The sequence below is a fragment of the Myxocyprinus asiaticus genome, chromosome 8 (genome assembly GCF_019703515.2).
Source record: "Myxocyprinus asiaticus isolate MX2 ecotype Aquarium Trade chromosome 8, UBuf_Myxa_2, whole genome shotgun sequence".
Lineage (NCBI taxonomy): Eukaryota > Metazoa > Chordata > Actinopteri > Cypriniformes > Catostomidae > Myxocyprinus > Myxocyprinus asiaticus.
In genome coordinates this window covers 3341027-3354746 of record NC_059351.1, presented here as the reverse complement: position 1 = coordinate 3354746, position 13720 = coordinate 3341027, and the positions used below count along the sequence as shown (strand labels likewise).

Genomic DNA, 13720 nt, shown 5'->3' with positions numbered 1-13720 from the left:
GGTTTAAGGATTAAAAAAATAAATAATTAAAACCGAGAATCGAATAAGAAATATATAAGATACTAAACTACTGTATTTCTAGGACATTAAACAAATAAGCAAATCTGTGACACTGACTATTGTCCTTTGAACAAAAGGTCAGTTTTCCATGCTTCACTGAAGCACACAAGTTCCGACATGAATCATTAGGTTTTGCACAAACTTACAGAGTCCATGTCAGTTCGTGCGCACTCTGTTATTAAAGCAACACGGGACACATCAAATACTAAAAACCCTGAAATCTTTATATAAAATGCTAATTTTACAATTAAGCTTTTCATTAAATGGCTATGCTAATAATATAACTTGTTATGAAAAACTATTCGGAGTGTCTATTTGCACCCCAATAGTCTGGTGGAACCACAGAGATATATGACAAACTACAAACTAGATGTCAGTGCAGTGGCATGGGGTGCAAAGACTACGTGTGAATGTGTACTGTTGTCCTAGCGACAGCGGTTCGAATCCGTCTTTTGTGCCACTCTTTTCCCATCCGATTTCCTGTTTTCACTCTTAATATTTCCTTTACTACTCCTTAAAATAATAGATAAAAATGTGCATAAATGTTGATTTCATCGCAGTGATTTGGTCACATTGAATGCCGGGGAATGCAGAGAAGGGTTTGATGTGGAGGCGGGGTAAACCATGTTTACCGTAGTAAAGCCAAGGTTATTGTTTCTAAGTTAAGGTTAAGTTTAGGTTTAGGGGTAGGGGTTAATGTAGTGTGTCTGTGGGACTCTGAATAAACACAATAAACACACTGCAGTGATGCCCATATACTGTATATTAGTATGGGTGCAAATAGTATCTGACACTATGTGCACCAGGGTGCAATTAGTATCTACCATTATTTGCACCAGGGTTGGGGTGCAAATAATATTTGCCACTATTTGCACTGGGGTGTAAATAGCATATACCATTATTTGCACCAGGGTGCAAATAGCATCTGCCAAAACTATTTTAAATTTGAAAAATAGACTGTTGAATGGCACTAAACAAAACAAAAAACACAACACAATACAAAAACAAAAACAAAACCATGCCACCATGATTTTGACCTGACATGATGCCATGTGGTACTTCTCCAGTTTTTAAAGTGAACGCTGATCTGATCTGATTCACTATTTAATTAATGAGTCTTCCTTTACAGTTTTAATAAAAATTATATCTAGACTGTTGCTTTAATTTATATTCCCTTATGCATGCGTGTATGTTTCTCTCCTCTATGAAATATGCGTGAGGATGAACTGTTAATGCATCACTCAATAAATAAGCCAGCACACAGGAGAAAGAGACTGTCTGTGTGTGTGTGTGTGTGTGTGTGTGTGTGTGTGTGTGTGTGTGTGTGTTTGAGGTTCCAGGAGATATGATTTAGAAGCAATTATGTCTCCCACGCACACACACCTAGTCAAGTTTCAGTCACATTGCAAAAGAATCAATAACAGATAGTCATTAGCTGTCAGTGGTAATGAATAAAGAACTGCCTGAACAGCCAGAATGAGTCTGCCCCTCATGGGAGGTTACGACTTCCTCTACTAGTACCCTATCCATCACAAACAAGAAACAGGACGATGTGGCTGATGGAACAGAGACCAAGGGGCTGTTCACACCGAACATGTTTTTGCCTCTGTAAACATGTGCTAGACTGACTTCTTTAACCATCGACGTCTCACTGTTTTGACAATGTCTTGTGCAGGAACGGCACATTTTTTTAGGCTAGGTAACAACTCAGGACGATAATGTGCAAGTGTCACTGTTTTATTCATGTTTTTGTCCTTTTGGATTTACCACCAAAAGTTTTCACGCACAGAGGAGCACTTGTGTTTGTCTCTTGTGTATGTATTGCAAGAGATGAGAAGAATGCAAACTGCTCTCCGATGGCAATTTATTTATAGACAAGCAGCTATGAGAAATGCATTACTATAATAATCAGATTGATCTTACTGTGAATTCAGAAACAGTAGGTTGATATTTCTTAAACTGAACTCTAACCCTAACCCTAACCCAGCTTACCAAAATTCGAATTTTATTAACTCTACCCCTAAACCCCAACCCTAAACCTAACCGTCAGCGGAGTAAAAATGTAATCTTAAAGGGAAAATGAAACCTCCGAATCACGCTCGTCACTGATTATGCGAATGCAGGATGAGAACTTAGGTCTTCAATGCTGCTGATGCAAAGGAGAAGGTAAAATTTCTGATGGAAGATGGTGCTTGTCAGAACAAAATCGTGCCGATGTCAGGGTACTGGAACATTCGGTAGCAGCATGCCGTCTTCCCGTGTGATCATGTTGTAATAATTGCAACCAGGACTGTGCAAATTATACGTCATCAATATCGGTTCACTTTGGTGATTTAAGTCAGATTACACCAATTGCGAACCGAACCTGAGTTCACATGACCCGTACCTCAGACCACCTTTTCAAGCGGACTCAGGTGTGGTACACTAGCAACAACACTTTCAACAACAAACAAAACGACCAAACAGACTCAGCTCTGCATCAAAAGCACTGATGTGAAAGCACCCTAAGGGCCCAAACATACATCATGCAAGTACGCAAATGCAGACGCAAGCAATTCGCCAACGCATGGTCCCCTTGTACATATATTACGTGCACTCTTGTGTTGCAATGCTGAGATTATAGCACATTCTTGCGTTAGGTTATGAATGGCACTATGACACATTTTACAACGCAACGACGCGTGAAATTGAGCTTGCGTAGCAAGATGCGTCTGTGTTCACGTACTTACGTAGAGTATGTTTGGGCCTTTAAAATCCTGTTGTATGTTTATCAAAATCATTAACATAAACCAGACGACTTAGTTTTTATTTAGACTGTTTCGCTAATGAATCATTTAAACAGATTTGTGAACCTTTCAACCAATGAACTGGAAGAAAAAACAATTAATCAAAAGAATTACACGCTCACTAATGAGGCATCACTATGACTTGCAAAGCAAGTTTTACTCTACACAAGCAGTAGGTGATTTGTCCAGGCCTGAAAAACACAATTACAATTTTTTATGATATTTTCAACATTTCCATGGCCTTGGGAACCTGCGATTTCTAAACGATCAAATCTATCCATACAGTAGTTAATCAGACAGATCTAAGGAACAGGTGCTGTGTATGGGGTGAAATTTGTACTGGTAGGTAAAACAGACATCCTTTATTGAGGCCAAAAGCTGAGAGGTTGACTGGAGTTCTGCCAACTCCTCCATCACAGGGGAAAAGAGAAAGTCAGAAAAACCTCAAGAAAACATTTGGAACATGCTCCCAAGGGTCTCTAAGACTGAAGTAATTTAATTACCTGGGAGTGTGTGTGAGTGTGTGTGTGTGTGTGTTTGTGTGTGTGTGTGTGAGACTGTTTGTGTGTACGCATCCGTGTGTATGATGGAACTTCCCCACTAATTAGTAGGCCTGTGGAAAAATGTTTTAAGTGTTTTCGTGACCAGATGGTCACAAACACACATGTATGCACTTATGAATCATCACACACATGCCATGACCCCTCTCCTTACCCATACTCTCTTTACGATTTATGGTCAAAAGGTCAAGAGCAATGCTTTGTGCATCCTGTCAGTGTGTCCTTTCTGTCATTTTGGATCTGTGCAAGATATTCCACCCATTTGTGAAAGCATGTGACTGTGTAGTGTGAGACAAAGTGTGTGAGTGCATTCAGGCTTTTCCTGCTGCCAGTGCCGTAGTCATACGATACTGATTTATCATCACCGTTGCAATGGCCACCCCAGATTGGGACACCAGCCCCACAGAAAGCGTGAGAACTTGAAACCACATTGCTCTGCCCTCGGATGATTGACAGGCTGGACAATAGATGAACAGCAGCGGGCAAACACAGACATAACAATCATATGTTTCTTTCAGGTACAAGTTTATATTGGTGGCAGGTGGCAATCACTTCACTACTAAACTGTTAAGAAAGTCTTAAGTTTATAATTGATTTGATGTGCAAATTTGACAGTGACACATTGAATAAAACCAGACTTAATAGGTTCATTATTGTGTTCTTGAGTGTATGCGAGTTGAGTGTACTTGTGTCACTATATTTATAAGGGCCAAATTTCAGAAATATTCCCCAAAACCTTAGTGTTTATTTATTTATTTTAATGCCACATAATGACTTAATAAAATTTTTTAAAAAAGTCAAAAGGTGTCTGTTGGGGTAGGGCTACGGTGTAGTATTATAAATTCATTTTTGTTGTTGTGCTTGCTCACAATACAGTTGCGCAGGTGTTCTCAATGGTTTCCAGGGTGTTCTGAGGACACCTTTTTCCACCTGTTTTTTCACCTGCCGGGCAAAAATCATAAGTTTAAAGGTGCTGTAAGCGATTTTAGCATTTTGAAGCTTTCACGTGACTGAGCCATTGAATTAGCCACGCCTCCTCATTCCAAAACCCCGCCCTCCCAAGATAACTTTGAGACCAAAACTGAGCAAAAGAGCAGAATTGTTTGTTCCTGTGGCTGTCAAATTCAACAGTGGCTCAATAGCGCCCTCAACTGACAAACATTATGAATTATAGCCTCAATGATGCACTTCAAATACAACACTATGAGAACGAGCTAAATGATTGACATTTTCTTTTGCTATTTACAGTCTACAGCTTTCACAGAGACCGGTGAGATATCTCAGGACACTTATTTCATTAATATTAGCAGTAGGAAAAAATGTTGCATACTTTTGCATGAGAAAATCGCTTAATCACTTTATAGCATACCTCTCCTCAACAAGCTGTACCATTTGAGGTATCTGAACATAAGTATGTTCTTGGCAGAAATGGTGCAGGTCGATTTTTGTGACAAAGTTTAACATTTAAGTTAAGGTTCTCCAATCTGGATAAAAGTGCTGAGATGCTTCACTGTTTTTTATTACTTCCCCTGAGTTTCAGACTGCCAGTTTGCTTGGTGACATTCAACAGTTGATCCTGCTTTGGATTTGGAAGTTTTTTCAATGGTGCAGCAAACAGAAACAAAATAACTGGCCATATAGTGTCTAAAATAAGTTACTTAATCCTAACGTCTTGTTTACAGAACCGTTGTATAAAAGTAATTTCACACTTGCACACTCTTGCTGTTGTACTGAATATCAGTTCTGCTGTGATTGGGTGATTCTCACGAAGCCTGTCAAGAAAATGTCCTGGTCCTATTTTACTCGAAAAAGCAAAAGAAGCAAATCATAAATAATATTTTGCATATAGAATATGAAACTTATTTCAGGGACATTAAGATTTTTTTACATTGTGACATGTTTTTATTTATTTATTTTTATTTTTTTTTAATGTTACGCACACTTTATCCCCCCAATTCTCATTACCGCAATGCAGAAAAAGATAGTCATTATGATACTGTCATTGCCGGAACTAGAAAAAAAGGTCTATTATTTAAACTGTTAAGTATTTATACCTCATAATAGTACTCCTTGGTACTGCCATTCGCTCATTTTAATTTAAAAAATCTGTAATACAGTACAAAAACGACTGTTGTGGTAATGAGAATTCATTGAAAGCAATGAGGATAGTAAAATGAACATGTCCGAACAGGTTACAGAAATGAAAATTGGGTGGTCTTTATACAAGATAATTTGGGGTTAAATACAACCAGGACATTTTCATGACAGGTTTTGTGAGAATCATCCACTGTGCTGATATTCAGTACAACAGCACACTCAAGACCAATTCACACTGCCCCAAAACGCCAGACGCCAACAAACACCAATGTCCAACACTTGTTTGGTTTTGTCGGCTCAGTGTGTTCACCCTGTTGGCTTTTGTTGGCGTTCATTGGCATCTGTTTTCACTGATTGAACATGTTCAATTTAGCGTTTGCCGGCTCTTTGAATGTCTGAGCAGTCTGGTATGATTTTCCAACAAACTCCCACAAACTCTGGCGTCATCTGACTTCATCGTGAACTGGTCCCATGACAATGATGTAAACAAGCGTCCCTGTCAACTCATTAAAAAAAGAATGTGCGCTGCCACACCTGCATTGGCAGAGCAGGAGAAACAGTCAATCACGATTAATCACATTTTTGTAGCAAACTTGTTAAAGCATTCCGTTCCTTTCTGAAGAAAACAAAATTATATGTTATTGTTGGGTTCAGCCGTTTGTGTGGATGACACTCGTGAAGGAATATTTACATATAAGGTACTGTATATCAGGACACTAAATATTTTGTGCCGAAGCGCGCTCTTCTCACTTGCATGAAAAACAGATTCTTTATTTCGCAAAAGGTGCCGAATCATACAGAAAATGCGAAAACTGAACTCAATGCAGATCTGCAATTACCCACATTTTATGGACATAATTTAATGAGTAATATATTTTTCGCCGCTGGATTGATGTTCTCTGATGGAGCACTAGTGACACTTCCCTTATCAAGCAACACTCATTCACGTAATTTAAGAACAATTTCAATAGTCAATAGAACTCAATGAGACCTCAGCACAAGTATATGTAATCAAGTTTGTGTGTGAGTGTACTTACTGTATGGTACACACTCGTACTGAACCTCAAGGTATTTGTACGTTCCAGGACACGGGTCAGGAAAAACATCAGGACCAGCAACGACTGCACACTGAGTTCTGTTGTTACACCTGAGAGAAAGAAAGAAAGATACATGCAGACAGATAAAGTAAGACTATTTATTCATTCTATATCAATCTGACATTTGGTATATGAACCGTACGTACCCGTTCAATATGTACAATAAAGGTTAATGAGCCTTGAAATAACCTTTTCTTCAAATGAACAAAAAAAAGATACATTTACTCAACATCCTCAATGAAGTTGAAAGACTCAAAGTGTGGGGGAAGATCCCAGCACAGAGTCTGAGACACAGCCCCCTCTCACAGCACAGGCATACATGTTAGTTTGATGTAATTCATATGTAGGTCATGTGTACATGTAGGGCTGAAAATACAGGCCGAAACGAATTCTAGCACCAAAAAAAAAAAAAAAAAAGAGCAAAGAAAGCAGAGGAGAGAGGGAGACAGATTCAACATATCCTGCTTAGCAGAAACACATGCACAAACATACAGATGAGCACCACATGACATTCCATGTCATATTTCAAGACTATTACACCCTATAGAAACACAAGTGGACACACACACACACACACACACACACACACACACACACATATAATAGAACTGACACATGCACAAATACATGCAAGGATCTTAAAGCAGTTATATCTCCCTCAACGGGTAACCATGGAAACCTTCCAGTTCAAACCTATGGGGCACTTCAAAATGCACACACACACACACACACACACACAAATGTTGGTTTCACTATATTAGTGAGGTCATCTCATAGATGTCCTAAAACTGGCCCCATTCTCTTTCATTGTAAGTGCCTCACTGTAACCTCGATTTATGCTTTTTTTTTAGGGAGGGACGAGTCAAAATAAATTTTTGTTGTAATCAACATTACGCCACAAATGCTGTCGATTGAGCTTAACCTGGAATATTCCTTTAATTGTCATATAAATTGTCATATTTCTTAAGGTGTGCTTTTTTTCTGCATGTGTGCTTCATACACCTTAAGAAGTCACTTTTACATATTTAACTTGAAATATTTAAATCACATAATAAAATAGGAATATAATAAATGCTTTAACAACTTATGAATGACATGAAAAATAAGGTTTTAAATATCAAAATATTTCTAAATGTTTAAAATATGTCTCTCTTTTTGGTCAACTTTAGTTTTGGTCAATTTTACATTCATAATGTAAATAAAGTTTTTTTTAACTCATATATTTTACATTATATGTTTTTATAAAAAATAAAAAATATATTTTTTATATATATTTTATTATATTTATATAATATTCTATTATATTATGCAATAGTAAAATATTTCTGTCCTAATTTCTTCACGTTCACACATTATTTTAATTCTCTTTGATTAAACCCACGAGCACTTATTTGTCATGAAGCAAAACCTTTGAGATTTAGTTTCATCATTTCATCACTCCACAGAAATAGAGTAAGCGTGCGTCTCCTCATCTGTGTCACTGCGTGTCATTAACACTGCAGGTATATGAACCAGGAACATTTGCCATTACACAATCGTTTAAAGTGAAACCGGATCACTTTGCTTCACTATCACAGTTTATACTTGTTCGTTTAGATTTTCGTGGGAGGTTGGAGCAAGTCTCTGCTGACAGCGTGTGCATCAGAGTGCTTCACATGCTCTTCCGGACAGGATCTGGTTGACGTCCGCAGTGACACTCGGACTCGGAGTTCAACCAGAGATTATTTATCAGAGAAGGGCCACTTCTATTATAATGAATGGGAGAAATTGGTACGCTCAACCAAGAAGCTCAGAGTGCCCAACGGTCAATGGATGTCGAACGGAAGTCCCACTTCAGAGTTAAAAGAACCAATCACCTTTTAGTTACAGACCTCACCTGTCAATCAACTCTTGAACGCGCATGCGCATTAGCTATACAAGCCAGGAAAATTGTGTGTTTTACCGTAATATGAGGTTAAGAATCCCAATTTATGATTCCAGTATTGTCAGATTTTACTGCTGATTTGAAATATGTTCTTTGATCGTAATCTTGACCAACCGTTTTTGAGATTTCGGTCTTTCCCCATTCAAGTCTTTCTCCTCTCTCATGCACTGTGACCTGGTTTACATGAGTGTGCCTGACATCAGTGCTTTGGGCTGTCAAAAGCTGCGTACGCAGGACACGCTGCGGTGCCAGGCGAAAGTTTAAACAAGTCAGGAGAAAAGGCGGATGAAAAGAAATTGCACACATTGGTTCTTATGTGAATTTTCACTATTTTTGTTGAATGTTTGAAAGTGAATGAGATTTGAGGACGGGTCAGTCTTCCACGCCCCCCTTGCAATACCTCCACGTCCTCCCTATGGGGCGCATCCCACACTTTGAGAACCACTGGCACAGAGTATGCACCTTTACTCTTTTGCCCAAAAGGAAAAAAAAAGAATGATAATAATAATAACAATAATAAAATGCGTTTGTACAACAACCTTTCAACAACCTGATCCCGTTTGCTCTAAACTTTTTTTCTGATCCTCCGCTCTTTGCACATGACAGATCCAGGAATATTAGAGGCCTTTTGGTCAAAGCAGATACGTTTACTTCACGTAGTAAGAATGATGGAATGACGGGCGATTGGATGAGACCACTGGTTTTTTCTCATGTCTTAATTGCACTGCCTTTAGGAATATCAGCAGAAAGGTCAACTTTTTAAGGAGCACCATAACTGGCTGTGTATATAATATATATACACAGTTAATGATAAATATTCACTTTTATTAAATGACTTCGATCAGTGAGTCAAAGTTCCTACATTACAAGATATTAAAGCTTGTTTAACATACGTTTCCAGAGACTGGTGTATAAAACACAGTAAATTAAACTCTCTTTTGATGATCTTACACCTGTAGCACAAATGTTAGCATAGCTGCACTGTTTATCAGTTGAGTTGCTCGGATACACTCAAACCCCTGTTATGCTAATGGGAGTGTTGCAGTTTTGGTTGTTTAAACGTCATATTCCGAGCATCTGGCAATGGAATTCCTTTATGGTCGGAGTTCGTAGAATTCAAGTAAGAATATCCCACATCTGATGAAACGCAGCACGAGGGTCTTGCTAAACTCTGCCTTTGACTTTGACCGCACCTCAATCCCCAGTTGGCATTCTTTGGCCCATGGGTAATCGGTGAGCCAAAGGCTGGCCCCTGGCCCCGAATTAGCACCGAGGAGGCATGATAAAGCCCCAGAAGTGACAGTGGGAAAGCAACTGGTCTTGGCACGCACTAGCACACCTTAATTTGGCCCAACAGTGGAAATGCGGCTATTGATTGGACATGATTTGGAAAGGCACACACCTGTCTATATGGTCTTACAGCTGAAAATGCATATCAGAGCAAAAACCAAGCCATGAGGTCAAAGGAACTTCCTGAAGAGCTCAGAGACAGGGTTGTGTTGAGGCACAGATCTGAGGAAGACTCAAATATAAAATTCAGCTGCATTGAAGGTTCCCAAGAGCACAGTGGCCTCTGTAATTCTTAAATGGAAGAAGTTTGGAACAACCAGGACTCTTTCTAGAGCTGACCACCTGGCCAAACTGAGCAATCGGGGGAGAAGGTCCTTGGTAAGAGAGGTGATCAAGAACCAGATGGTCACTCTGGTTGAGCTCCAGAGATCATGTGTGAAGATGGGAGAAACATGCAGAAGGACAACCATCAATGCAACACTCCACAGATCTGAGATTTATGGCTGAGTGGCCAGACGGAAGCTTCTCCTCAGTGCAAGACACATGAAAGCCCACTTGGAATTTGCAAAAAAGCACCTAAAGGTCATCATGTCTGCAGGAAACCAGGAACCGCTCATCACCTGCGCAATACCATCCCAGCGGTGAAGCATGGTGGTGATAGCATCATGCTGTGGGGATGTTTTTCAGCGGCAGGTACTGGGGGACTGGTCAGGGTTGAAGGAAAGCTGAACACAGCAAAATACAGAGATATCCTTATTCAAAACCTGGTCCAGAGCACTCAGGACCTCAGCTGAAAGTTCACCTTCCAACAGGGCAATGACCCTAAGCACACAGTCAAGACAATGCAAGAGTGGTTTAGGGACAACTCTGTGAATGTCCTTAAGTAGCCAAGCCAGAGCCTGGACTTGAACCCAATCGAACATCTCTGGAGAGATCTGATAATGGCTGTCCACCGACAGTCCCCATTCAACCTGACAGAGCTTGAGAGGATCTGCAGAGAAGAATGGCAGAAAATCCCCAAATCCAGATGTGCAAAGTTTGTCGCATCATACCCAAAAAGACTTGAGGCTGTAATCGCTTTCAACTGTGCTTCAACTAAGAACAGAGTTAAGGGTCTAAATACTTATGTCAATGTGATATTTCAGCTTTTTCTTTTCAATAAATTTGCTTATTAAAAAAAAGTTATAAAAAATCTGGTTTTTGCTTTGTCATTATGGAGTATGGAGTGAAGATTGATGTGAAAAAAAGGCTGCAAAATAAAATTGTTTTTCTTGGCACTGATGATGATGTAATTCCTGCACTGAGTACTTTGGCACTTTTTTGGCCTGTTAATAAATATCCTGGAAGATTCTTTCTATGGACATTGTGTGCAAGCTTTTTCTTTCCATAGATATTCTTTTTATTTTTTTTAAGCCTATGCACCGAAGCAAAGTGGATATATAATCTTGTCAGTGTTTGCTGCAGACATTTTACTGTTTTTTTGCCAAGCTTAACTTTAAAAAAATCATTATATGACAAAGGCTAGTCTGTTGGACTCAGGAGTGTGTGAATGTGTGTTTGTTTGTTTGTTTCCGCTCCCTTACTTTTTAAGCTGTCAGACAGTGGAATATTTAAAGCATTTGTCTCTTGACATTTGTGTGTTTTTAAAAGTACAGTTGCAGGTTTGTTGAGTGTGTGTTGCAGTTTGAGAGTGTGTGAGTGGGGGGGGGGGTCTTTAATTGCTGTGCTGAGCGAGTGTGACAGTCATACTCCTGGAGTGTTGTGGGGCATCTCTGGTTTCCGGGGTGACAGCTCTTGTGTGGCAGTGTGCTACACTCAGATATGACCTAATTTCTTCAGACGCAAAGATTTGCAAGCACAAAACACCCACCTTCATTCTCACGTTGTCTTTGCCAATACAGATGCAAACTCTAAGTCTTTCATTAACAAATTTTGTTCACATGTTGATTGTGTTATCTATCTCAGCACACACACACACACACACACACACACACACGCACTTACACAAGTTGCTTGAGTTGTATGAGACTTCTTTGATCAGACAGGCTGCAGTGAGGGGTTGACTGAATAAACTGGGACAGTTAGAGTCACATGAATACATCATCATCATCCAGATATAAAGAGACACTGGCCTTGGTAAAACATCAAACTGAATTTGAAGCTGTTGGAGGGTTTCCTATTAATATAAACAGACTGATCTTTATTTTAAACAGACACACTTTGTGGTCATACAGTATACTGAGCGAATGATATTTTCTATCCACTAACCCACCCCCCAACCAAACCCTTCCAGAATACTTTTTGCATTTTTAGATTTGAATGAAATCATTATTTAGAATGTTTTTTGTGCCGTTTGCCTTGTAGATTCCATTATGTAGGTGAATATAGGTTTTCCTATTCTTCTAGGAACTTTTGGACCCAGCAACGTAGGCAAAACCTGACCCGACTTTCACCCAACTATGGTAATATTTTTCGTAATAACTTGGGTCCAGTAAAGTGGGAACTTTTCACATTGGCAAGATCAATTAATCTATAGAGGCAACAGTGCCCACCCACTTTTTTTAGCTGTTATTTTTTTCATAGTGATTTCATAAAAAAGTTCTAAGCCATGCGTATGCCAGTCTAAGCTCTGAGGTCAATCACAACATTACAAAATTTGATTGGAAGCAAAAATGTTTTTGAAAATCAGACAAATAGACAAAGATGCAAGACTTTACAATCCCATGAAGCATTGCAAATGATAAAAACGATAAAAAATCTAAAACTATTGATTTAAAATTGTTGATTATAAGTACATAAATAATATGTTTTAAGTTTATTGCAAAATATCAAGATATATTCAAATATATAAGTGGTTTGAGAGTGTAGATAGGCCAGCTCGATTACGTCATTCACAGTGCGTAACCAAACTGGATGGTCGCTGCATAGCTCTGTTGGTGCGCTTTGTTTGCCACAATTCTGCGATTGGTGGATCTTTCTCTGCAGGAACATGGGTAGTGTAGTTATTCAGCACAAATTCCACTATAAACACAATTTATTTAAAATTAAGTTCCTCTGATCTCACGTTGGGTCTGTCTTACGAATCCGTCCTCTCGTATCGTCCGGGCTCTAAAAACATTAAGCCCGATGTGTTGTCTCTGTGTTTTGAAATCGAGACCTCCACCGCCCCTCCAGACACCATTCTACCCACCTCTCGGGTGGTGAGCATGGTGTCCTGGGACATAGAGGCGAAAGACCGCTCCACGCTGTGCAACGCCACATCGCCCACTGAGTAACCAACGGGTCTGTTATTTGATCCGCGATCGGTCCGGACACACGTCCTCTGGTGGGTCCACTCGTCCAACGTTGCCTGCCATCCAGGGGCTGCTCGTACCCAGGCGCACATTAGACAACGTTTCTGGTGGCCTTCACTAGCTGGGTCCCGGCTCGGGACATTCTGGAACGCACCCTCATCGATCAGTTCCATCTTCATCATGGTAACTCTTCTGGGTACACCAGGAGGCGGCACTGAAGGGGGGGTACTGTCACGGTCTCAGTGAGTCCACCGGTTTGTTCTATTGTTGAATTTACATTCTCTCCATTTGTTTTAGGTGCCGCTGGCACACGGAATCAGCATTTCCATGTGAACCTTGATTGTTTCCATGGGAACGCTGATCATGCCAACTTTCAGCTGGCTGTCGGCACCTGCCCCTTGTTTGTTTCCTGCCTATATTTACCCCACTCTCTTTCGTGTTCATTGCTAGATTGTTGTTGTGTGTGTAGTTACTCACTGCTCTCTCTCTGCCCTAGTCGGTCCTGTTATATGTTTTCTCTATTGGTTGCCAGTCTTCGCTGTAGTGCCCGGATTGTGGTTACCTTCCTGTTAGTTTCTTCACTCACCTCGACTCTTCACCTGAGGATTCCTCA

General features: G+C 39.8%; 1 protein-coding gene across 1 annotated transcript in view; it reads right to left on the bottom strand.

The window, feature by feature from the left end:
- Window positions 1-13720, bottom strand: part of LOC127444944 (adhesion G protein-coupled receptor L3-like) — a 163162-nt gene that overhangs the window by 88347 nt on the left and 61095 nt on the right. Inside the window, exon 4 of the mRNA XM_051704623.1 lies at window positions 6541-6650. Within this exon, the coding sequence (XP_051560583.1) occupies window positions 6541-6650 (110 nt within the window). The remainder of the gene's footprint in view (window positions 1-6540; window positions 6651-13720) is intronic.